Source organism: Microtus oregoni, unplaced genomic scaffold, assembly GCF_018167655.1.
Source record: "Microtus oregoni isolate MIOR12 unplaced genomic scaffold, Mior012 000003F_ref0000135, whole genome shotgun sequence".
NCBI classification, from domain to species: Eukaryota; Metazoa; Chordata; class Mammalia; order Rodentia; family Cricetidae; genus Microtus; species Microtus oregoni.
In genome coordinates, this window is record NW_024543062.1 from 65,168,460 (window position 1) to 65,195,127 (window position 26,668).

At 47.7% G+C, this 26,668-nt stretch overlaps 1 protein-coding gene across 1 annotated transcript in view; it reads right to left on the reverse strand.

The window, feature by feature from the left end:
- The window catches only part of Lgr6 (leucine rich repeat containing G protein-coupled receptor 6), a 115,723-nt gene that overhangs the window by 38,798 nt on the left and 50,257 nt on the right, over positions 1-26,668 (reverse strand). Inside the window, exon 5 of the mRNA XM_041648499.1 lies at positions 3,528-3,743. Coding sequence (XP_041504433.1) covers positions 3,528-3,743 — 216 coding nt within the window. The remainder of the gene's footprint in view (positions 1-3,527; positions 3,744-26,668) is intronic.

Here is a 26,668-nt window from a genome sequence, read left to right on the forward strand (position 1 = left end):
AGAGATGACTCAGTGGTGAAGAGAACGTGCCCATTCTTACAAAGGACTGCAAGTCAATCCCCATCACCCACACTGGGCAGCTCAAAACCACCTGCAACTCCAGTCTCAGGGGATCTGATGCCCTCTTCTGGCTTCTGTGAGCACTGCATGCACGTGAGGCACATAACATATATTTGGGAACACACACACACACACACACACACACACATATATATATATATATATATATATAGAGAGAGAGAGAGAGAGATAAAGAAAGGTGGACACAATCAGGGTGGGCGTGGCAGAGGGGAACAAAGGTTAAAATAGTTTAAAATCAAGCAACATGGGGGTATGTCAGTAACTGAGTTCTCTTAAGGAATCCCGAACATGAGACCGAAGATACAATAATACAAAAAATTCTCTTGAAGAAAGAACAGTCTGCCCCTCAAAGGCACCCATTGTTCCGGGAAAATTAGATGCAGAACTTTCTACACTGTGGCATATTTGAGTTACGCTGTTAAAGTTCAAGAATTTACAAACATCTTTAGGCAGAAAAGGGAAATCACTTATGAGGGGTAAAAAGCAGGCTGGCTGGCAGAGATGGTGCTGAGCGGTGAGGGCATTCAACCAAAGCCATCCAGCTAGGTGGGGAGGGCCGCCAGTCTCCCATCCCCCACCTGCCCCACCAGATCCTAGTCAGGAAGACAGACCCTTCCCCCAATTCAGGAATCTTCTGGAAAACAACCCTGGCCTTCTGAGAATAAGCTCTCTTCTCTTACCAAGGCTTTTTAATTTTTCCTATTTCCTTCACCCCTCTATCTTGACTGTCACCAAATGCCATTCTATCGGCTTCCCAGCACCTCTCTTCCTCCCCACTCAGTTCTGGTATAGACCATCTCAGCTTTCTAGATCTCTAGCAGCAGGCCTCTCCCGGTCTCCTTTCAGCTGAACTAACCAGTCAGCTCTAGAATCCTGACACCTCTAGTGGCCCAGCCAGGGACCTACGCTGGGTCTTGCAAGATTATATACCAGACGTTACTAAAGACATTCTGCGTTGTGTTCTTGCTACCAATGTGGAAAGAGTTTGTAAATGTCTGAGTAGCACCAGAGTGTGGGCTTTGTTGGAGGGTGCCTTGTCTCTCCCATCACGCTCGCCTGCGTGTATCTCCTGACAGGCCCCCATTCACGCCTTGCATGTATGTTTAAGGGTGCCTCGTCTCTCCCATCACTCTTGTCTGCATCTTCTCACAGGCCCCCATCCACTCCTTGAATGTTTAAGGGTGCCTCGTCTCTCCCATCATTCTTGTCTGCATCTTCTCACAGGCCCCCATCCACTCCTTGCATTTTTCTGTCTCGTTGTTTTGAGTCACGACCTCATTATAAAACCCACACTGGTCTCTGACTTGCCATCCTCCTGCCGCAGCCTTCCAGGCTGGGGAATTACAGGCACACACCACATAGCCTATCCCTTGGTTTTAACTAACTTTTTTCTTGCTTCCTCTTGTGGTTATCCTTCCATATCTGCCTCCTGGGCTTCCCCACAGCGTCTCTCAAAGTCCCAGGACAGCATCCTCCAGTCTTCTTTCCCCTTCAACATCACCTCCCACTCAAAAGTTTTCCCTTCTCACACTGATGAAAGAGAAGTGATACTACCTGCACCAAAGGACCTGGTTTGTTTCAGGTCTGCTCCTCTGTACAAGTTTTTCTCCTTTAGTCCCTTGTCCCTCAATGGGACCCCCACACCCTGTAGACCCATATTAGGCTTGAATTTCACGCCAGCTTTCTAACTTCCAACCAAGTCACCCATGACTCCTTTTCAGCTTGGTCTTCCATCCCGTGAAGACCTCTGAGATAGATCAATTCTTCCTTCAACAACTTCTTACAGTTGCACCCACCCACTCGTCTTTTCTGCTGCCTCCCAAAATGAACTTTGAAACACCAGAGCCTGAGAACTAACTTTCCTGTCTCTGGTCTCCATGTGTTCCCGTCTGTCCTTTACTTTAGCCAGCCTAAAACATCCGCTTTTAATGGGTGCTTGAAAACCTGCGAGACTCCCTCCACAACTGGTAATAAAGGTCATCGTCTGTCCCCAACGCTACCTGTTCAGCCTTCCCTCCTCTGCCCCACCCTCTGTACAAGGGCTCTGCTACAGCTGGACAGCCCCATTCACCCACAGCTCACAGTACCTGGCTCCTCCTCCATGCCTTTGATGCTCCAGTTCTCTTTGCTTGTCCAACCCATTATCTCTCCATGTCCAGCCCCAATCCTGCCTCCCCTGCGATGTGTTCTTCTTACCTACCCATAGTTGTGTGGCCTCCCGCACTGCTCCTGTGCTATGAATCTCTCTTTACTACCTAAGCTATCGCAGCAAAAGTCACATAACTGCCTTGGTTGTCTTTCCTCATAGGGGAAACTAGACTGTAAGCCCCTCCAGACCAACAGCTCTGTCCCATCCTTCTATGACCTTCAGCACGTGTGTGCGCACACACACACAGACATACACACACAAGCTCTGTTGCCCATGTAGCAGAGACCCATCATAAAGTTCTCATTTTTCCAGTCATCTTTGTCCAAAGACTCGACCCCATTCCCATGTGAGGTCACAGGGACATCACCAAAGCTAAAACCAACCCCACTGACTCCCAGAAGGGGGGAAGGTATGGCCATTCTAGTGGAAGGAAGTATTCCATGGGACATTTGTGTTCACTTTCTAAGTTCCCGAGACAGAACAATAGACAAATAAATCACTACCCACAGCTTCGTCTCTCACATGGAACGAAGCATCATCCTTTCACGCTGAACTAGGAAATCGCACCAGATTTCCAAGAACAAAGGAGGCAATGCTGCCATTTAGCGGAGTCACTAACATATATGTTCCTGCAACAATTAGTATGTAACCCAGAGCAATTATACATGACCTCCAAGCCCTTAGTAATTAGACTATGAACTTACCGATCATTCATAGCAATTAGCTAGAAGCTAATTTGCACTGTAAAGTTCCCACTAGGAAGGCAGAGTTAACCCCAGCCCCTATCCCTGCCAGGGATGCTATCTCTCAGGTAATTACCCTGCTGGGGCTTTGACATCTAATTACATGTGATGGCCTTTCCTACTTCTGTAGGCCTGCAAAATGAGATGGATTTATTCCATCCCTATGCCAAAGCATATGGTTGCATCTTTAGGTTGTCAAATGTGGTGGAAATTACTTTTTAAAAAAACACCCTCGATTTATATTCCAATTAACTTGGGATGGTTATTATACTTGTACAATGAGAAAATAAAAGGACAAAATATTTCTGCTTTCTAATTATAATAATGCTTTGTTCCTGTAGTGACCTTCAGAATACTTCTCTGGGCTTAATGTCACCTGGCTTTGAGATCATCCTATGGAATCAGCAAGTGATGGTCATATTCGTAATCTACAGAGCAGAAACTGAAACAAGAAGGCTTGACAACATGCAGAGAAGAGCAAAGCTCCTGGCCCAGCTGTAGGGAACATGCAGCCTCCCACCCCCGCTGGCGGTGGGGACGCCAACAGCACTCACAGCACCACCAGACTGGTGAGGTTCTGGAAGGCATAGTCAGGGATGCGATGGATGTGGTTGAGAGCCAGCGTCATGGCCTGGAGGGCAGGCAGGTTGTTGAGGGCTCTGACAGGGATCTCGGTGAGTGCATTGTCATCCAACCAGAGGTGGCGGAGAGAGGACAGCCCCTCAAAGCTCCTCTCGGGGACCAGGGAGATGAGGTTGGCATCCAGGCGCCTGGTGGAAGGAAAAGAGGATGGAGGAGGATCAGTCCAATGTAGGTTGCAGATCAAGCTTTGGGATGAGCTGGGTTTGGAAAGCCAGGCGTCCAACAGGCACGCTGAAGGACCACTCTTCATGTATTCCACCTTTTCAAGTTCCCGTATTCCAACCCACAATTCTTGATCCTCTATGACATTCTTTTTATGACCCCAACTGCTCCTCCCAGAGCCAACACAGAAGCATCGCCCATCTGTGATGACTAGTATTTCCCCTGCATCCTTAGCTCCCTGCCCTGAGGATACCATTTCCCCAACCCTGCCCACCCCAAGGATATATAATGGACTTGCCCCCTGCACTGGCAGAAGGAAGATCTCCATCTTTTAGACAGAGGCAAAGAAAAATGCCTCCCTGAGGATGTACATCATTCTCTGTGATCCATCTCTAGCGCCACCCGCTCCTTAAACCCTCAAAGAGGCAAACACTATCTAAGAGTCAGGGAGCTGGGACCCCTCTAGTCTGCCAGGGCTGAACTTTGCCCTCTTCAACTGCCTGCCTAATGGGTAAATTTTCAGAGCCATGGATTCTGGCTTCCCCGTGCAGGTGATGCCGCCTTCCCTGAAGTGAAAGTAACTCTGCAGTGATGACCAAGACATCACCAGCTGTCACTGTTTTCCTTTATAAGTACTTGTCATATGCCAGGTACAGAGCCAAGTCCAAGTAGGTGACCTGTGTCCTCTCACATGTCCTCTGACATGACCACAAGATGTGTCAGACTAGTCCTCTTTACAGCGATTGGGCTGCTAAGTCACTCAGTTTGTGAGTCAGAGATATGAGATTTGAACCCTAGTTTGTTGACACTTTAATCCATGTGCCTTCCCATTGTGTGAAGCTGGCAACCCAGGCACATCAAGGGAGGTGAGAACCTGCTCACCTACTTAAGAAGACAGGAAATGGGACAGGATGTGTGTGTGTGTGTGTGTGTGTGTGTGTGTGTGTCTGTGTGTGTGTTAAGGGTTGCCTAGAGTAGACAGAAGTCACATAATAATAATAATAATTTAAAAAGAGCCAGGTGGTGGCGCACGCCTTTAATCCCAGCACTCGGGAGGCAGAAGCAGGTGGATCTCTGTGAGTTGGAGGCCCGCCTTGTCTACAAGAACTAGTTCCAGGACAGGTTCCAAAACTACAAAGAAACCCTATCTTGAAAAATCACCAAAAAAAAAAATGTCAAATTTTGGGGCTGGAGATACGGCTCAGTGGTTAAGAGCACTGGCTGTTCTTGCAGAAGACCCAGGTTCAATTCCCAGCACCCACATGGCAGCTCACAATTGTCTGTAACTTCAGTTCCAGGGGATCCGACACCCTCATAGAGACATATATGCAGTCAAAACACCAATGCACATAAAAATAAAACATCTAAAAATCTGAATAAAATAATAAAAAGACAACTTGTTTTGCATTTGTTTATGTATTCATTTGGATGTTTGGGGGCACATGTGTGGGGGTCAGAGGACAACTTTCAGGAGTCAGTTCACTTCTCCCACCATGTGGATCTCAGGGATCCACCTCCAGAGACTGAACTTGGGTCATCAGGCTTGGCAGCAAGTGTCCTTACTACTGAGGCGCCTTGCCAACCCCAGGAAGTCACTTCTCTGTGACTCGTTTGTGTGAGCACCCAAGTGTGCCTACACACATGCCTTGCACGCTTCCATGTGTGCACCACAGTCCTGAGCAGTTCATCTCCCACGGTTTGTGCAACCCACGGGCAGGAGAGCTTGGGTAGGCCCACAGCAACCAGGCTAGTCATTTAGCATTCAAAGACTTCCTGAGTCTAGCGTGTTTCAACCTCATTTAGACAGGGTTCCTTCTCATCACCTCCCTAGGAAGAACAGATGTCAGGAGCCTTCAGGCCTTCTTCTCCTCAGGCAGAAAGCCAGGATGCTTCCACAGGTCACCCATCTCCCAGAGTATTACGGCAAAGCTGTTCTAGGCCTCGGGAGAACAGGTGATTGTAACCCTGTTCCTTATACTTGGGGACAGGGAAATGCCAAAGTGGAAAATCAAGCCAATTGGCAAGCTGAGAAAAATAGGGCAAGGACATGGAAATGATCATTCTAGTCTGCATTCCTGTTTGGGTGGTGAGGGAAACCACACATTCCACCCATGCCAGCAGGGCTCTGTGATGGAGCAGACCCAGCGCCAATGCTGTTGGGTATGGTGAATTCAGACACATGCTGCCAGCTGGGTATGGTGGTACACACCTGAAATACAGACACCTAGAGACAGAGGCAGGAGGAACAAGAATTCAAGGCCAGCCTGGGTTACATAATGAGTTCAAGGCAAGCTTGGGCTTCAAAGTGAGACCCTGTCTCACAAACAACAATAACAGCGTATATGCTATCCAAAAATATTTTTTAAACTTTTTTTTTAAAGATTTCATTATACAATGTTCTGCCGGCATGTATGCCTGAAGGCCGGAAGAGGGCGCCAGATCTCATTACAGATGGTTGTGAGCCACCATGTGGTTGCTGTGAATTGAACTCAGATCCTCTGGAAGATCAGTCAGCGCTCTTAACTGCTGAGTCATCTCTCCAGTCCTGCTATACAAAAATTTTAATTTCATGTAAATGAAAAAATAGCAAAAAAAAAATTGTCCCATGAAGTATTTAAAACCATGCCTAGTAAAATTTAAATATCAGATAAAGGAAGACTAGCTTTTTAGTGTAAGTGTGTCACCAACTGGCAAGATTATTTATGGGGGCATAGAGATGGCGCAGTAGTTAAAAGCACATCCTGCTCTTGAAGAGGGGCTGAGTTTGGGTCCCCTCACCCATGTCAGGCAGCTCACAACTGTCTGTAAGTCCAGCTTTAAAGGGATCTGATGACTCTAGTCTCTGTAGGCACCAACACTCACACCCACGCACCCACACAAGTCACACACACACACACACACACACACGTCATCTAAAAATGAAATAAATCTTTTTTAATTTTAGATTTATTTATGTGTGAGAGTGTTTTGCCTGCATGTGTGTAAGTGGATTACATGCATGCCTGGTGCCCATGGAGGTCAGAAGAGGGCGTCAGATCCCCTAGATTTGGCGTTAGGGATGGTTGTGAACCGTGTGGATACTGGGAACTAAACCTGGGTCCTCTTCAAGAGTAACATGTGCTTTCAACTTCTGAGCCCCAATATGATAAATCTGGAAAAATATTGAGTTTTATCTGGCAACTCTGATCCTGTATGGATCCTCTCCTTTTAGCCTGTGTGTGGCACTGGCATCCTCCATTGTCCCCCTCTCCCCATTTTCTTCTGTCCATTTAATAGATAGCCTATCTAGGGGCGCTCTGGGAACCCCAGGGAGAAACAGGGCACTTGGCAACCGTAGGTCTTGGAGGCTTTGACTTCAAGGATAAGACATGGTGTTGTGTTAAGTGACTCAGGGCATCCAAAGGTGTGGGGAAGACGGTCCCAGAGAAGCACAGCAAACTGACCCTAATCTCTCCCCTCTTTTCTTTCCCCTCTTTTCCCCAACCCTCACCCTGCCCAGGATCATCTGGTTGGCACCCTGCTGCAGAGAAATCTCTCCCATTCTTTCCTCACCTGGTTCCCTCATAAGATGGGCACTTTCTGCAGAAACCCTCCCAGCCACTTTGGGGCAGGGTTCAGGCTCCTCTGGGGCGCCTAGTCCTCTGGGGTAGGGCATCTGGAGTGAAAGTGGGTATTGGGGACTCCTGTACAGCCAGTAGAACCTGCCTCTGGGGACTAAGAACGTTCAGAGCTGCTCCCGCCCGCCCGCAGGTGGGCGAGCCAACCCGTCTCTGGTTTGGCAGGCGGAAGAGAGCAATTATACCAATTAAGCGCTGGAATAAAATCAACAGCGCGCCTCTCCCCCACGTGGGCCTGGTCCCTCCAGTGCTTTCCGATTAGAATTCTTCCCTGCGGTGATAGGGCAGGCCAGTTGGGTCTTGTCTGGGCTTTGGGGAAACGTGTAACATCTCCAGGGCCCGCCGCTCTTCCTACTCCTCAGCCTCCTGCTGAGGTAGAGGCAACAGACTGGGGAAGAGGGTCTAGCTCCAGGACGTCTCCGGCCCAAGGGGCATGGCGGTCCCACGACCAAAGGGAGTAGAGGACCTAACAGGGGAAAGGTTGTAGCTGAAGAATTCCAGATTGGACACCCGGAAACAGTTCACAAAGGGTGGCGCGAACTGTGTAAGCTCCGAACCACATTATATGGGGACCGGAAGGATGCTGGCCTCTCTCATGTCACACCAGGATCTTATAAACCCTGTCAAGGGAAATGCCACATGGAGCATCATCAAGTCTGGAACTCGAATTCAGGGCTTCTTCCTGCTCTTCGAGTCTGACTCCCTCAAAGTGATTGGGAAGTCAAAGGGATTGGGATGTGGCTGGTTGTAGAGCACTTGCCTAGCATGTGCAAAGCCCGGGGTTCAGTCCCCAGCACCACGTAAAACTCGTGGTAGGGCACATCCGTAATCCCAGTGTTCCGGAAGTGTAGGCAGGAAGTCAGTTCAAGTTCATTCTCAGCTACATAGTTTGAGGTCAGCTTGGGTTACAAGAGACCTTGTCTCAAGTAAACAAAAGGAGTTGGGTAGATAGGTAGATGGATGGATGGATGGATGGATGGACGGACGGACGGACAGACAGGCAGACAGATAACAAAAAGTGTGACAAGAAGGCCAAGACGTGTCTCTCAGCTGTAGGAAACCGGAAGCTCTTACAGACACAAGGGAGTAGATAGATATAAGGGAACCTTTCTGGAACTTTCCTCTATGGGCCTCTAGCTGGCTGACACATGAAATCTCCAGAGATTCTTAATAGGTTTATTAATTTTTAAAAAAAAATGTCTATGAGGGTTTTGCTTGCATGCATGCATGTTCGTCATGTGTAGACAATGCCCACAGGGGTTAGAAGAGGGCATCCAATCCCTGGAACTGGAGTTGTGGGTGACTGTGAACCACCACGTAGATGTCAGGAACTGGATCTGAGTCCTCTACAAGAGCAGCGGGACTCTTAACCACTAAGCCATCTTTCCAGCCCCTGCCAGGAATTTCTTTAAGAGGGGCAGGAGCCTTAGAAGCTCCAGGTTTGGTATCTGACATTTGTTCTTGCTTTCTGAGTCCACACTAGTTGGAATCTAAAGGCCAGCTGGCCCAGGGGAGACCGGGAAGCCAGCTGAGAAGCCAGGACTAGCATCCATCTCTTTTGTCCTGCTCAGGTTGATCATGATTTAGGTCTCCTCTCCAGCTACGTCACATGATATGACAGAATGCAGCAAATACTGGACAGGGTCTCCAAGAGCAGAGAGGCTGAGAAGCAGAATTCAGGAGGGAAAGTGGTTTGAAGGAGGCTTCCCACGGCTTGGCACATCTGGAGAGGGGACTCCACTTCTCATCCAATTAGAGAGAGCTAGGCCTTTACGACATGGCCCCTTCATTGGAAGAAAGCCCTTCTGCCAATCCTAGGACTCTGAATGGTCCTTGCTCTCACTGATCCAGCAGTTTTTTGTTTGTTGTTTGTTGTTCATGTTTGCTTTGTTTTGTTTTTTGAGAAAGAAGGGGACAGAGGTTCTATTTCAGACATACAAGTTCAGAGAGGGGACCCTGAGCTAACAACCATCAATGACCAAACTCTGGCCACTCAGACTGGCCGACTTCTCTGCTCTAACGCCTAGCCCGGCCTAGCTGCCTCTTCTCTCTTGAAAGTCATCCACCACTCTGACCCTCAAGGCCAACTGCATGATTTTCAAGACCCAATGCAAAATGAGTAAGCAAGTGACATTCTTGTTGAACAAATCATGAAGAATTTCAAGGTGATCCTGAGGATGCTGAGTTGTGTGTGCATTCTCAGCGCTTGAGAGGCAGAAATAGGCCTGAAGATAATGGACCAGCCCAGATTACAGAGTGAGCTCCAGGCCAGCCTGGGACATGAGGGCACAGATCCCCAACCACCACCATCAAAAGTAAATAAATAAATAAATGTAAAAACAGCACTAAACTTGACTCAAAACTTCCCCGGGAGTTGTGGGTCTTTCTGTTCTCCTTTCCTAATTGGAACTGTGAAGAGTAGGAAGAAACAGGAGGGGAGAGCCCTTGATGACAGGGAAGGTTCAAGAGATTGTTGATTGTTCTGGGGCAGACCCACGCCTAGATTTTCATCTCTAACTCTATCTCCAGATCAAGAGGGGCACAGACTGAGCTTCAGTGGTGAGCAGGGGAAGAGAGGGAGGAGGGGAAATGGAGTAGAGGATCTTTAGGCTCTGATGATGGGAGGATGGAGAAAAGTGAGTTGGGGCAGACACTATGGAAATGGTTATTCTGTGGGGAAAATATTCTCCACAGGAGCCGTTGATTGCCTGGAGGGACCAACAGCCCTGACCAAAGCCTGCCAGGGAAGGTAAGGGTTCCAGGAGAAGCAGGCCGGCACCTGCAGAGCAGCAAGGAGGAGCCCCAGGCCTCCACAGGCAGCAGGGCCCCTGGCTCCCGCCCCAGCACTAGCCTCTGTACCAGTTGCCAGCTTCTGTACAGAGGCCACAGGGCTCCCATGGTATGGGTGTGGGCTCTCTGTGCATGGCATGCCCTGGCCCAGCTTGGCATAAGGACTATCTATCCGGGGACTAAGACTGTACCTGACTCAGGCAGCTTAGGCACGGGTACTGGGTGTCTTTGCCTCCGATACTGACGTTACTCCAAGGCTCTTCTGCAGGAAAACCTCTGTGTAGCCCCGCGGCCCTGTGTATCCCCTGCTGCCTTATCTGGTTGCCTTAAATGCCCCTCATTACAGACAGCATCCAACCAATGGATTAAACTCAACAATCCTTTTATGCCAGTGTTGCCTGTGCTGCGCTCAGTTCTGCGAATCAACTCCGAGGAACACATGATCTCCCCACCACAGAAATCCTGAGTCTCTTTACTCTATGATTTACTGAGGCTATATAGGCCTGGCTAACGTGCAGTGAGAACGAGCTGACTGGCAGGTGTAGCAAGCAATGCACACATAGGATCCCACTTAATCTTTACCCCAGTCCTTTGCATCCAGTGAAAGAGGCTCAGGGAGGGGAAGCCATTGGTCCGATTCCAAAGCCTCTGGCTTTAAATCCATAGCTACACGTTCTTTGATCTAGCTTGTCGAAAACACTCCTGGAGCCAGAGCCAGGGTCCAATCCTTTCTTCCCCCGTGAGAAATCCAGGAAGGTCTCACAGCAGAGGTGGCATTTGAACCAGCTCCCGAGGTAGCGCTAGGGATTTTCTGAAGGTGCAGTGTTAGAGAAAGAACACGAGAGGCAGCAAGAACAGCAGGAGCAAATGCCCCGAGCAGGAAGGCACTTCGGGAAGAGTCAAGGTTTGCGGGTGTGTGAGCCAAAGCCAAAGCCGGAGAGGAGGTGGCAGAAGCAGGAAAGGGCGGGTGGCGGCGGCTCACATGCTGGAGTGGAGAAAGATTACCCAAGGTGTGATGTTAATTAACCCTGAGCTGGGGGCAGGTGGCGGAGAAGCCCACCCCTGGCCTCAGTAAGAGCCTCTTATTTCTGTCCAAGGGAAGAGCTGGGTATCCCTTGAAGCAGAACCCTTTCATGCAATCCAGGCTACTGGCAAGTCTTCCCTTGTGCAGGTGTGAGCACCCGAGCTTGTCCTGCAAGGCCCTACCTGGTGTCTCAGCTCAGGAGGGCAGTCCCAGTGCAGGCCCTCGGGGAGTGACGCTTGGAGTCTTTTCCAAATAAAGACCAGGCAGAATATTGGTTCCAGAAATAGTAACTAAGCCTAGAACATGTGATAGGACTCCACACCCAGAAAGTTCCCATCCAGCATCTTCTCTGTGCCAGGTACCAATACACATGCAATCTAGGCAATGAGAGATTCCCTAGACCCTCCCTGCTCCGTGCTGGTGACTGAGTGTCACTGGTGTTTAGGGGAGAACTGTCGAATAGAACCTTCTGTGGCCGGGAGGTGGTGGCACACGCCTTTAACCCCAGCACTCGGGAGGCAGAGGCAGCGGATCTCTGTGAGTTCAAGGCCAGCCTGGTCTACAAGAGCTAGTTCCGGGACAGGCACCAAAGCTACAGGGAAACCTTATCTCAAAAAAAAAAAACCAAAAATAAAATAAAATAAAAAAGAACATTCTGTGACCAAGGAAATGGTGATGTCTATCACAGTGGCCATGAGGCACTCTGGGCTGTTGATGACTTCAAATCTGAGTCACTTAACCGACACATCAGTGTTTTCTTTATTTCATTTTCCTTGACAACTAAAGCTGGTGGTGGCTGTCCGACTGGACAGCTCTGAGAAATTAGGTTCTGTGTGAGACATCAGGGTTCCAGGGACAGATGAAATTTGGTTCTTGCTCTTTTGGAACTCATAGTACATAAGTGAACACACAGGCAACTGGTTGTGGGACAGTGTAAGTGTGGCCACATCCTGAAGAGGACGGGGTGCGTCTGAAGAGGGGACAAAGTGATCGGTGTGATATTAGGACAGGGAAGCCAGGCCAAGCTTCCCAAGAGAAGTGAGAGGGTGACGTTCACAGTGAATTTTAAGGACAACTGAAATCCCTTCAGGTAAAAGGAGGACAGTGTCCGGCAGTGGGAGCCGGAGGCCTCCAGGGGAGAGGAGAAAACCCGTTGTGTGAATAGGAGCAGAAGCTGCTGTGTGAGGCAGAGGGGAGGAGTCACAAGAAGAGGGAGACACGGCCAGAAGGAGAATGTGCTGGTTTGGGGGTGTGGTGTACCTGCTTTTTAACCATAAGGACCCGGGAGGCTGAAGCTAGGAATGCAGCCCAGGAGGTGACTGCTGGGGTCTTGTTTCTTTGAGACACAGAGCTCTGTGACTTCCAGTACAGTCCTTTCTTCTCCCTAGGTTCAGTTTCTTCACCTGGACAGGGTTAGCCCAAGAAGAAGGGTTCTTGGGGCTGTACCCCTCAAGGAGCCTAAGCCTTCTTAGGACAGAATCTGTCCCCATGTCCCAGACAGATGCTTGATGAGCAGACCAGCTTACAAGTATATGACACGATGCTGAGGCTCAGGCTGTCAGCTACACACACACACACACACACACACACACACACACACCTTCCTATAAGCATCTCAAGATGCCTGAAGTCCTACCATTTGGACAGTATTCCCTTTTTACAGAGTAGAATCTGCCTGCTATTGTTTTAAGAATCTGGCAAGTATTACTTAGTATTCTTTTCGTGGAGAACAGCTTTTTGAGCAAAGTTTCTGGAAATGAGGTGCAGACATGGAATGAAGGAAGGCCAGAGACCCAGGGAGCTGGGAAGGATATCAATCAAGGTGGGAGAAGATGAAGACTAACTCTGGATATCCAAGTGTCTTTACCTCAGCGCTTACTTTGATTTTTTTTTTTCTCCACTATACTAGAAAAGCCCTAGGATGAGGAACTATATTACCTCAATCCCTAAACCTTTCCAAAATGGATCGGGATGGGGGGCTACTGGAGATTGAAGGCAGCGCCTTGAACAGGCTAGCCAAGTGCTCTACCATGGACGTCCTTTACCACCAAGCATGTGCTCTTTATTGGTCAAGTTCAGCACTGGGGCTGAGTACTAAAGACTACCCAGGTAGAGAGCAACCTTCCATGTTTGAATCCCCGGTTCCATCCCTAGCAATGCAAGAAAGGGAAGTTAGGAGCACTTCTAGCACCATCCAGAGGACTGCTTAAGAAGGGACCAGAGTCGCTGGGCGATGGTAGTGCACGCCTTTAATTCCAGCACTCGGGAGGCAGAGGCAGGTGAATCTCTGTGAGTTTGAGGTCAGCTTGGGCTACAAGAGCTAGTGCCAGGACAGGCTCCAAAAAGCTACAAAGAAACCCTGTCTCAAAAAACCAAAAGAAGGAGGAGGAGGAGGAGGAGGAGGAGGAGGAGGAGGAGAGGAGAGGAGAAGAAGAAGAAGAAGAAGAAGAAGAAGAAGAAGAAGAAGAAGAAGAAGAAGAAAAGAGGAAGGGACCAGAGTCATAGAAACGAGAGCTGAAAGTGGCCCCGTTTAGCCAGGTATCTCTGAGGGACCAAGTGACTTGGCCAAAGTCACAGACTAAAGATATGGCAGAAACAAGAAGATGGCAGGCTGTGGATGAGTCTACTGTCCTAATGCTCCCTTTTCCCAGCTCCTGTTGCTTGGGTTCCAAGAGCCATTCCTTGAAGACACCCAACATTTGAGTCCCCTCCCATGGCTCCCAGCCATGACCTCCACATCTGGAACCTAACTTAGGACCTCACAGAGAGCACACTCATGTAGAAGCATCCTCAGACTAAACTCTGGAGATCTGGAGCCTGATCATTCCTAGAGGGTGGGTCCCAGGGAGACAGGGACTGAAGAACAGAGAGGGGGCCACCTGAGCCACCAGGAACCTGGGATGAAAACCTGCAGAGAATGGGGTGAGTGGAAGTAAAAGGAGCCCCGTGTGTCTGAGTTTCTGTGTGTTCCCAGCAGTGACTGCAGGAGCAGGGAGGTCTTGGGGTGGAGATCCCTTTCCTCTCCCTTGCCCCACACAAGGAAGGGCTGACTCTGCCAAGTAGAGGGATTTCATCAGTTCTGATTTATGTCACCTAGCGAGATGCCTTCCCTCTCACTGTCAGCCTTCCAATAGATCAAAAGTAGGATATTAACATGAAGGCAATTCCAACTCATTCTCCAAGCCATGCTAATGCTCAAGCCACCCTTCCCCTCCATCTGTCAGGAGAATTGATGGGTGTGCAAGAGCCCCGGGAAACAGAGCAGACGCTTCCTTTGTGCACATCAAAGGCGGCTGGCTACCTGAGTGTTCCTGCAAGCCATTCCTTGTGTTCTATTCGGCAGCAATATATAAAAATAATTACATGCCCTACAGGAGGAAGGCAGCAGGAGACTCTGTAGCCTTCATGAGCTTCCCCCGAAGACATGGACCTACAGATCTGGGCAGAAGGCCAGCTTTGTGGGTGACAATCCCGGAATCCGGGGGTGGGGACGGCGAAAAGCTATCCTATCTCTCCTCCCATCCTCCAACTATTGGATCCCAAACTACAGGCTGATTTCTGGGGACCTGCCTTGCAGTCTGAGATGTGTTTGGGAGCTGAGTTCTGTGGTTACTTGGGCCTGGTGCCTGCCCTTGGCAAAGGCAGCTGTGGTCGGTGGAGGAGAAAAGCAAATGGGGGTTTTCCCCAACATGCCTCTCCAGACACGGGGACAGTGATGTCAGAGTTTAGGGACTATGAGCGACGGCCCAGGGTTTTGAAGATACTATTAGTAGGCTCTGCAGTAGTAATAGGTGCAAGGGGGAATAAAACCAAACCACATTTTTAAAAATCTGGTTTTTTATTCAGTTTTTCTCTGTAGCCCTGGCCATCCTGGAACTCACTTTAGCCCAGGGCGTACTTGAACTCAGATTTGTCAGCCTCTACCTCCTGAGTACTGGGATTAAAGAGTATGCCACCACCACCCAGTTCCAAACCACATCTTAACACTTCTAGAGGAAGAAACAAAAGAAGAAGAAAGGGTAAATTCATATTAATTCTGGCTTTCCAGGCTTTCCAATAACCTGTTTTCTCCTCCCTGTTAAACTGTGGGAGACTGGAGAGGTTACACCTGCTTGATTCCAATTTCATCCTTCCTGGCTTCCCTATCTCCTGTTTAACCTTCCATCCATATATCACCTATCTATCCATCTCCCAATCACATAGACGAGGGAATTCTTGCCACATTGATCTTGTTCTTCTCTTACTCAGCAGCATCCACGGCTGCCAGTCACCGAGAGCCCCTTTAGCTTGGCCCTGAATGGACTCATTTCTCGTTCTCCCGTTCTCCGCTTCAGATACGAATATGCCTCTCTGTCGATACTCCCACCCAGCCTTCATAGCTCTTTATCCTGGCGCTCTCATGGAGCGGTGGCCCTTTTAAAACTGCTACACCCTCATCTCTTCAAATCTTTGCTTAAGATGTCTTTTTCGAGCCTTCCAGGTGCCATCCCTTTTTCTACTCAGCCTGTCCAGTCCTGATGGACTGTTCCCAAGGACCTTCAGCCACAGCCACAAACAGGGAGACAGTTCCTCGCCTCCCGCCCGGAGGAAATAAAGCAAACAAAGAAAGCACACTCACACTCAAGCTGTGTTCATTAAAACAGGACAATGTAACCTCTGAACATCTGTCCCCAAAATGCCTATCAAGACATAGGAAAAAGAAGCACACACATATGCACACACACACAGAGGAATTTGCCTATAACTAAACCCTGGATCAACAGTAGCTCTAATCCAGAACCTTGTCTCTATTAGCCATGGGTCAGCAGAGCCAGGCAGAGAGCTGATGATGAGGGACTCCCTCTGGTTTGCCTTGGGAAACAGAACAGCCCAACTGGTGTAGGTAGAAGGTGGAACTACATCTTCTGCCCTAGATGTCTATGAGTCAAAACCCAGGGAAGTGGAAAGCCATATCCCTGCACGAGCTTCCTGAAGTAGCCAACGTGCACAGCTGTCCTTTCCTCTTCTGTGCCTGAAGGGAAGGCTGAGCTTTTCCAGAAAGGAGAGTAAATGAAAAATTCCCAACACTTCCATAGACAAATACTACATCTAAGGAAGGGGAGGTTCCTATACAAAGAGAAGAAACAAAGCAGGGATCCAAAGAGATGTGTACACTGTATTCACAGTCTCAGCTATGCATGGAGCCAGCATCCCCAAACCCACCAGGAGGTAAATAAATAGACAAGTTATCCTAAATGCACACTGGATGATTATTAAGCCTTAAGTGGAAGGAAATTACTTTTTAATTTTAAAATCACATTTGTATGTGGGTATGCCAGGATACACGTGCAGAGGCAGAATACAGCCTGTGAGAGTCAGTTCTCTCCTTGTACAACGGATCCTGAGGATGGAGCATGGTTGCCAGACTTGGGGGCAAGTACCTTTACCTCTTGAGCAGTCTCACTATGCACTGAACCTGTACACGTAAAGACTAGCTAAGCAGGTCGGAGAGATGACTTGTGGTTAAGAGCGAGTACGGCTCTTGCAGAGAGCCACAGTTTGATTCCCAACACCCACTCACACCTCTCACAGCCCCTGCAGCTCCAGCTCCAGGGGATCCAACCCCTCTGACCTCCCTCAGCACCTACACTTACATGCAGGTGTGTGTGTACACAGAATTTAAAATAATTTAAAAAAATAGCTACAATGATTCATTTTATGTTATATGTGTTTTTCAAAAAAATTAAAACATTTAAAATATAAGGTGAAAGAAAACTAAAGAGCAATGTTTTCTCTCAATTCTGAAAAAAAGATTAAACACAAGGACAAGGTGGTCTTCAAAACCCAGATGACATATCAGAAGGCGATTGTTCCCAGGATAAGTGGCAGGGCAGCAGAAGTTGTGTGATATCCTCAGTAAGGCATGAGTAATCGTAAACCCTATGAAGTAGGAACAAAAATCAATAAAAAGAAAAAAGGCTGAGATAGAGGAAGAAAGTTAAATGGGGGAAACAAATAAAGGGACCTTTCAAAGACAAATGCAAACAAATGGAGCTAGGTGGGATACGGGAATGTGGCCAGGAAGGAAGTTGAAAGCAACTTTCAGATTTGTATTGTAAGCGACAAAGAATAAACCTGGCTCCTCAAAAAACCTGAATGAACACAGGGAGGGCAAGCATGAAACGTTTCCTTGAACTCGGAATAAAGGGACAATGAGATGAAAGTGATGGGGATGGAGATGAGAAAAACAGGAGGGAGAGCTGGATCTGTGGTACTGGACCCTGTAATAGCACAAAGAATTCACGCGGAGAAAATGGAGTGGACGTATATGATCACCATAAATGAACAAAAATAATGAGACTGAAAAACATTATAGGTTTAAAATGTTCTTTGTGTTACAAGCAATCTTGGATACATGAAAAAATGATTCAAACCTGGATAAAAATGCGGCAAATCTCACTTGTGAGGCTAAGGAACAAACAAGGGCTGACAAGATAGCTCAGCAGGTAAAGGGGATTGCTGCCAAGCCTTGCTGACCTGAGTTCAATCCCCTGGGACCCACACGGCGCAAGGAGAGAATTGAGTCGGAACGGTATCCTCCACCACCACGGGTACTCCATTCATGTACAAGTATGCACAAATGGATAAATGTAAAAAACAACTTTAAAGGAAAAATTTTAAATAAAATTATCATAATTGATCATGAGGAAGTATGCTGTCCTCAAAGTAAATGTTAAGGGCAATCTCTTAGATACTGCATGCCAGAAAGAAGCAGAGCTATATCATAGAGCATTTTGGTGCAAGGCTATAGCTAGTTAGTTGGGCAATTGTTCACGCAGTTCATACAAATGTGTTCTCTCTGTGTGCACATCTTCTGCATATTTTGTGAGTATGCATGTGTTTGTGAGTGCACAGTCATCTATGTGTGCATGTGTGTAAAGTACAGAAGGCAACCTTGGATATCATTCTTCAGGTACCATCCACATGTCTGAGGCATGGTCTTGGACTGTCTTGAAGCTTGCCAAATTGCTTGACTGGCCAACTAGCCAGATCCACATATCTTCCTGTCCCTGTCTCCCCAGTACTGGAATTACAAGCTTGCCACCACACCTGGCTTTTTAAACAGGGGTTCTGAGAGCCAAACTCAGGTCACCTTGCTTGCACAGCAAACATCAATTGAACCATTGCCCCAACAAATATAAAAGCCTTGCATTATGAGGGATCAGAAAATATAATAGCCAGCTGTTGGCTTAAGAAAAAAATTACAGAAGATGGAGGAGGAGGAGAAGGAGAAAGACGAGGAAAAGGAGGAGGAAGAAGAGGAAGAAGAAACAATCAAGGAAGACATTATGATGAAAAGCCAGGACTGAAGACTTTCCCCAGACCCCCTCAGAGCAGTGAGAATGAGGACTTCATGGCTTCTATTTCCAGGCAGAATAAAGTAAAAAGAACGAGGCCCACCCTTCTGCCTCAGCTGGGAAACCACAGGCCACAGGCAGCATGGGACACTGATTTTTAATGTTACAAACCTCTGTCGTCTCTGTGCCTGGAAGAGACCTTCTAGGCCTCTGCAAAAAAGCAGAGTCTCGAAGAAAATTTGTGTTTGTGCCATTTGAGGAGGCAGCATTCAGACTCTGGAACAGTCAAGATGGTTCAGATTTGAGGGACCAAGTACCAGGGAGAGAGGAGGAGGACAAATGGGAAGAGGGTGGGGAAACTATGGAAATTATCAGTGAAGCACTTTTTAAAAGTATGGACCATGATTGGAAGCAAAACAAAGTCGTTACATGGGGCATTTCCTCCAGATCAGCTGATAGGTAAGCACAGAGTGGAAAAGCTCCATGAAATGAATAATTAGAAAACTATAAAGCCAAAGCCAGGTGAGAACAGAAAACAAGGAGAGACAAAACACTGAAAGAAGAAACTATAAACGTTAGCAGAGAATGTACTTCCCAAGCGAAGGATCTGGGACCAGGTCATTTACTGTTAAACCCTTCCAAACTCTTTTTTTTTTTTAAGATTTATTTATTTATTATGTATACAACATTCTGCCTCGATGTATGCCCACATGCCAGAGGAGGGCGCCAGATCTCAGTACAGGTGGTTGTGAGCCACCATGTGGTTGCTGGGAATTGAACTCAGGACCTCTGGAAGAGCAGCCAGTGCTCTTAACCTCTGAGCCATCTCTCCAGCCCCCTTCCAAACTCTTAAATAAATAAATAAAATTTCACTTTATGATATGGCACAGGGACAAAGAAGTTGGAATGATACTCAACTCCCTCAGTTTAGCTGATTATGGAAGTCACAAAGAAGAAAACAGGCTGCCAGGTCATAGCTATTTACTAATACAAGCTATTTATCATATAATGCTAGAGTGTTATAAAAATAACTTATAGCTCAGTTGGTAGAGGGCTTGCCTATCTGGCATTTATGAAGCCCAGAGTTAATTAATGCCCAGCACCACATAAACAAAGTGAGGTACCATATATATGCCTGTACCCCAACACTTGGGGAGCTGAAGCAGTCATATTGCCATAAGTTTGAGGCAAACCTGGGCTACATAGTGAGTTCCAGGCTAGCAATGTCTACAGAGTGAGATCCTGTCTCAAGAACCACCCAAGAGTTGGTCATGGTGGCATACACCTTTAAGCCCAGCACATGGGAGGCAGAGGCAGGTAGAACTCTGTGAGTTCGAGGCCATCCAGGTTTACTTAGTGAGTTCCAGGACAGCCAGAGCTACATAAAGAAATCCTGCCCAAAAAAAGGCAACCTCCCCCGCAAAAAGAAGAAGAAAAGGAAATAAAGGAGTAGTTTCCCTAAACCATAGGTACTATTCATATTCGAGGTTATTCACCATTATAACATTCTGAGAAAAATACTACAGACTTTCCTTTCAAAATCTAGACTATGGTAAATATGTTCATGGTCATAAAATTTATAACATGTAAGAACAAAACAAGAAAAGAAAGGTATGAGTGATTATTTATAACTGTTATTTATAAATTTATTTATAAATAATATTGATAAATAATACTATTATTATACTAGTAAATTATACTAACAACACTAATATTAAATAATGTAATTAGTTTCATAAATAAATATTATATTTATTTTATATAAGTATATACAGTTATATATAAGTATATTATAAATGATATTTATGAATAATACTAGGTACTTATATATCCTGTCTCTATGAATCCAAAAAAAAACCAACAGCAATACCCTGACGATTTAATGTGAACATTAAATGAGGTGCCCAGATAAAGGCATGTGTGTATACATGCTCTGATTTAGGTGCAGCTTAACTATATCCCCAAAAGGGTCAAGGGCTGGAAGCTTGATCCCCAGTCTGGCCATGTTGAAAAGTGAGAGAAACTTTAAACGGTAAGGCCGGAGCGAAGGCCATTGTTAGGTTGTTGCTAGCACCACACTTGGAAAGGACTGATGTGGTTGTTGTAGATGTTGGATAGTTCCCTTGAGAGTGGTTTGTTGTAAACACTGTGAGCCAACCCCAAATCTCTCTTGCTTCCTACCTTACCATGTGCTCTCCCTCTGTGTGCTCTCCAACCGTGATACCAGCCTCCGTGTTGTGATGAAGCAAGACCCTAATGGAGCTGAGAAGATGCTAGTACCATGTTCTTCCTCCAGAACTGTGAACTAACAGAACCAGTGTTTGGACTGTAGCTCAGTGACAGAGCATCCACCTTGCCTGCAGAGGCCCTGGGTTCAACTCCCAGTAGCTCTCTAAACCCCACACTTTTCCTTCCATATTGCCAGGGCACAGATATTTCATGACAGCCATAGAAAAGAAGCTAACGCAGCACGGAGCACTCCCCGGCGCTACAACAAGGAGCAGAAGGGACAGTGTGAAACATTCCTTTTGCTTTAGCAGTAGCCACAAACAGCCCGCACACAACAAAACCCAGCAAACACCGTGAAGCAATTCTAGCAAGAAATATATAGGTCCTTAATGAGAACAGTGAAACTGCAGAAGAGCTTATTGTGATCTATAAAGATGTCTTGGATTAAGAAAAGTAATAAATCCTGTGGGCATGGACTAAATTTCCTAAGAATGTGAAACAATGACAAGTCAGTGTATAGACAAAGTAAAGTCAATGTCCCCACCGAGCATTTTTGGCAAGGAGCTGGGGCGCTGAAGAAATAAAACTGAAGTTCCTGTCATAAAATGAAAGGTGAGCAAAACAACAGAAAAATAGTCCGAGTTTCCCCTTCCCTTAAAACATCTGCCGATAAGGGAAAAAAACCTAATTAAAATCCACAGGAAAAAAAAATACATCAGAGCCAGAGACCAAGCGCTGCAGAGAGGAGGCGGCACGTGGTACAGACGTACTGAGAGTGTTTGCTGCAGGGATACACACGGGCGACTCTGTCTCTACGTACTTGTAGTCAGCGTCTCCCCAAAGGAGAAAACAGTTCCATGTGCAGCAGCATTAATGAGAATAAAATACCCAGGAATAAATTGAAGAGGGCAAAGCCTAGAAACTGGAGCTGGATCCCTGAGCTCAACCCCCGCGGCCTAAGGAAGTGAAAAATCCATCCTCTGAAAACTGTAAAGTCGAGACAAAAGGAAACTCAAGAAAATAAAAATGGAGAAGGAAACGATCAACAGATACATAGGCGAGTCAAAATATAGCTTTCCATATAAGGAATATTACTCACCTATAAAAAAGAATGAGCAATTAGGATCTTGAGGCAGAAGGATCTTGAGTTTGAGGCCAGCCTGGGCTACAACATGAAACCCTGACTTGGATTAACCAAAAACAGATCAACGAAATAAGGAATGAAGTATTAAACCACAGTTACAAATTATGGGTGAACTTTGAAAAAATTATGATAGGTCAAATGCTATCTACACACTGTGTAGTTCCATAAACTGTTCAGAATGGGAAAATCCAGAGGCAGTTGTCAGGTTGGGGTGCAGGTGAGGAATGACTGAGGGGCAAAGTTTTCTCCAAAGAGTGGCAAAATGTTTGTGAGTTAGATAGGGCTGAATTTTATACTGTGTGAATTACATCACAATTTTTTTAAAAAAATTCTTGAGTTAAAATTCTTACATGAGTATTCTACTATGGTGATTTTTCATGTGACAGCAGACCCCACCCAAGGAAAATATTAGAACATCGCAGGAGGTGAGCACCCGTTTGTGTGTTTACAGAGGAGCACCCAGAAATGCCAGCGAGCATTGTGTCTGGGTGGCAGGATTGTGGGTGATTTCTTATTTTCTTCCTATTTTTTTTTGTATTTTCTAAATTTTCTACAATGAGTCAGACCAAAAATAAACATGTTTTTTAAAAAACAAAGTGCGTCAGTGTATAATTAAGTTCCAGACTGCTGGAGTTCTGAGGCAAAGGGGCCGACAAGGGAGTGCTCCATGGAGCCTGCAGCCAGGAGCAGAGGGTTTAGAGAACTGGCTGAGGGTGTGCAGGGAAGACCCCTTCACCCACTTCATCTCGGTATTCCTGTATCACATCTTCCCCTGCATCTTTCACCCATCCTGTCTCCAGGTCATAGCATTGGAATCTCAAGGCCACATCCCCTTGAGCTGACCACAGGGCCACTGCTGTCTGTGGTCTAAACCTATCCCACAGCGGTCTCTGGAGGAAGCTTATTCATGGCTCCCAGCAGAGCCTCTTTGATGTGCTGTAGACAGGCAGTCCGCTGGGTCCTCTCAGATCCATGTGCCTTTGCGAAAACCCTGCAGTTGCCTCTAGGCGTCATGGTTCTCGGTTGGTCCCTGAGAACTGTCTATGTAGAGACAGATCTCCTATACACAGCCTTTTTGCAGTAAAAGACCATCCAGACTGGCTCCAAATCAAGCTGTCATTCTCTGACTGCTCCCCCCCCCGTACTGCCCCCCACCTTAATGCCGGCTTCCCATTTTGCCAAGCGCTTCCTCCCCTCCCAGCAAAAGCTGTCCTTTCCCCTCCACAGGCTCAACTCTTACTCCTCCTTCAAAAGCCAGCACAGACCCTGTCCCATGTCAACATGTCCCATGCCCACTGTATTCCAGTTCCTCTTAGCTGTCACTCTGTCCTAGCATGAGCTATCTGTGTATGTGTCCCGAGGCACTGGTTTAATGATGAACTCCCTGGAAGGGGGTGAATCACAGGGAAGAGGCTCGAGTCTGCCCAAAGAACGGTAAACATCCAAACATGTTCCCTGCAGGAGTAACCGGCCCTCAGAGGGACCTCCAGCTGTGAGTTCAGGGGTTGGAAAGGATCTGTCTTTCTTGGAATAATCTAGTTTTACAGTCAAGTCCTCTTAAAAGACCACTCTAGGGCTAGAGAGATGGCGCAGTAGTTAAGAGCACTGGTTGCTCCTCCAGAGGCCCCAGGTTCAAGTACCAGCACCCACATGGCAGCTCGAACTGTCTGTAACTTCAGTTCCGGGGTATCCGACACCTTCGCACAAGCATACATTCAGGTATATAAATATAAAATAAAGATATATATTTTATCTGCATATAAAATAAAGATAAATAAATTATTAAAAAGTGAAGAGGGGATGGAGAGATGGCTCAGCAGTTAAGAGCTGCTCTTCTAGAGGACCCGGGTTTGATTCCCAGCACCCACATGGCAGCTCACAACTGTCTGTAACTCCAGCTCCAGTTCCAAAGGGTCCAACACAGACATGCATGCAGACAACACTGATGTGCATTATTGTTAAAAAAAAAAATAAAGACCAGTCTATCTGACCCTAGCTTCGATAACCAGAGAGTCTCTGAGTTGCCCAAACTCTTGAGCTGTAGACCTTGTTAACCATAGGAGATGGATGGGACCAAGGAAGACGGGGCTGAAGACGGAGCAGCAGTAACACTCTAACACAGTCCACCCCTTCCTGTGTACTTAGGTGTCCCCGTGCTGGGCTCAGTCTCTCTACTCATCCTCTCGTTACTCTTCCTGATGACCTCTTTATTAGTCCCAGTTTACAGATTTCAAAGCTGAGGATCAGAATGCTGAGATAATCTGCGTTTCTTTTCCAGAAAAAGATAGAGCTGGCTTCCAAATAAAAGCTTTCTCACAAAAAGACCCTATACAATCCCACAGCATTCTGTCCACTGAAAGGGGATATTCACTGGACCTCAGAGCTTGAAGAGCCTGGTCAGGGCTGGTGAAGGACTGCATGAAGGGGTGATGGGGGGAAACGGGTGGGCAGAAGGCTGATGTAGCACTCACACCGGCCAACACTCTGCCTCGTTCTCCTTCCAAGGCACAGAGCACCTTCAGAATACTTGTCAGTTCTTACTAGGAAGAAGGAGGAGCCAGGATGGATGCCATTTGCCCTAGGCTGGACATAGAGGCCTTCCTCAGCGTTTTCAAGGGTCCATTTAGGATCCAAAGTCCGAAAGACTGTATCCAGATCTCTAGCTAATACCCACATGCTCATCCCAGTCCTCACTCTGAACTCTGATAGAGGCAGCTGTGACAGACTCCAGGTCCAGCAGGACATTTGGCACAGCTGGTGTTGGCTGGGACAGAACTCTCACTATCCCTTTCATCCCCAGGAGCGCTTGGTTCCATCCCACAAAGCCCAGAACCACCACCCAGCTGTGGATGCAAAAACCAAGACTAAGAAGAGGGGAAAGCTAACAAAGACAGGTCCCCTCGCCCTGGTATTGCATGGTCTCCATGTGTTGGGTGGGCCCAGAGCCGGGTGGAGCCATTCTGGAAGACTTCCTGGAGGAGGAAGTGCTGTAGTAGTAGGAAGGAGAGAAGCAAGGCATGGCAGCCTGGAAAAAGAAAACATCTCAGCTTGAGAAACAATTCCGGCAAAGTTTTGGGGGCAGAGGAAGCCGGGTCTAGGAAAAGGAGGGATGGCTGCCTTTGCTGGAATATAACAGAGACTAGGAACCCACAATGAAACGCAAGGAAGATTTGCCCCAGGCAGTCAGGGCTTTTTATGTGGTCTTTAGTGAAAGACACAGGTTACCTCGCTGGTGCCACAGGAACCTTGGGTGCACACTTCAACATGTCCCCCCCCCACCTCCGCCTTTTCCCATCTGACAAAGGACGGACCCCAGGACTAGTATGCTTCCATTTCTCCATTAGCACCCCCATGCACACGGCTCACTGATCTCCCTCTCCGCTTCGCATCCCCTCTCCTCCTCCATCTTCCTTCCTCTCTCCCCCTTCTCACCTCCTCTCTCTTCCAGGTGGGGCCCGCTTACCCCCAACACTCCAGATGTTCTAAAGGAGTTTTAATCCTAAAGCCCTTCAGACCCCAGGTTAGCAGATGCGCGGCTCAGAGGCGGGTTAATGGGGGCCAGGGGAGCAGGATGGAGCTGGGGCTGGGGGCGGAGACAGCTGCCTTGGCCCAGAAGGCCTGGTTGGTCCCTGAGGAGGCTGAACAGCTTCATTCTTGTCAACTGCAGCTGACAGAGCAGGAAGGAAAGGGGACTAGGCTGGACGGGAAAGGGGGAGCATCTTTGGGGAATAGTGCCTCCTGGCTCCCTGGCCTCGTGGATCTGGAGGCTTCTCTTCCTTCCTCCCGCCCCCACCCCAACTCAGAACTCTGGAAATTATGAACACCCCAAATAGTCAGCTTTCACGGTTTCTCCATGAGACTCTGACTCCTCTGCATTGTAGGGAGATGTCTGTTCCCCGACACTGAGTGACTGCCGGGACATAGATTACCTGCAAGAAGCAGATAAATCTAATAATGATATTCTCAGCTCTAGCCATGACGTGACTTTCTCAAAATTAACAAGCTTATTGTTTTATTTAGAGCGATGCGTGCCCTAATATGCAGCCTTTCACAAGACACTACCAGATGGTGGAGGCCTACCATTCCCATGCTCACCCCCCCCCCACACACGCCCCGTCTCTGGCACAGAACTTAGCCCAGACTCCTCCACAGCCAGCTGCTTTGCCTGCATTGGCTCTGACCCGCATCCTGCTCATGTCGAACACATGCTCACCTGCGCCACTCATGTCTCGGCCCTGTCTGCTATCCCACCTCCCCAGAAAGAAAAAGGAGGGCCGGAAAAAAAGCTATGAACCCTCGTTCCTTCCTCCTTCAGAACTACCCGCTTACCATGTGGTCCAAAAAGAACCTAGGAAGTGGGAAGGGGCAAGTAAATTGTGGTAGAAAGTGCATGACCTCAGGGCCCAGACGCGCCTGAGTTGGAACTTAAGCCCCAGGTCTTCCAAGCTGCTGCCACTTCCCAAGTGCCACTGATCCTGCTCCGTGTTCACGCACGCACATCCATACTGCCTCTTCCCCGAGAGAAAGGGAGTCTGGGCCCATAAGCTCTCTCCATCTGGCATTAGCGCCCCCAAGAAATGAACTGCTGTCCCAGAGGTGTTTCCAAGGTGTCCTGCCTGCCTTTGTTGACTGGGGCTCAGGAGCAAGGCCGCTGGCAGTCTCCCAGAGAGAGCAACAACAAACAGCAGGAGCAGCTGCAAGCCCTCTCCTGCGATGCAGAAGTCCTGAACCATGTGCAGGGTGGGGAGTG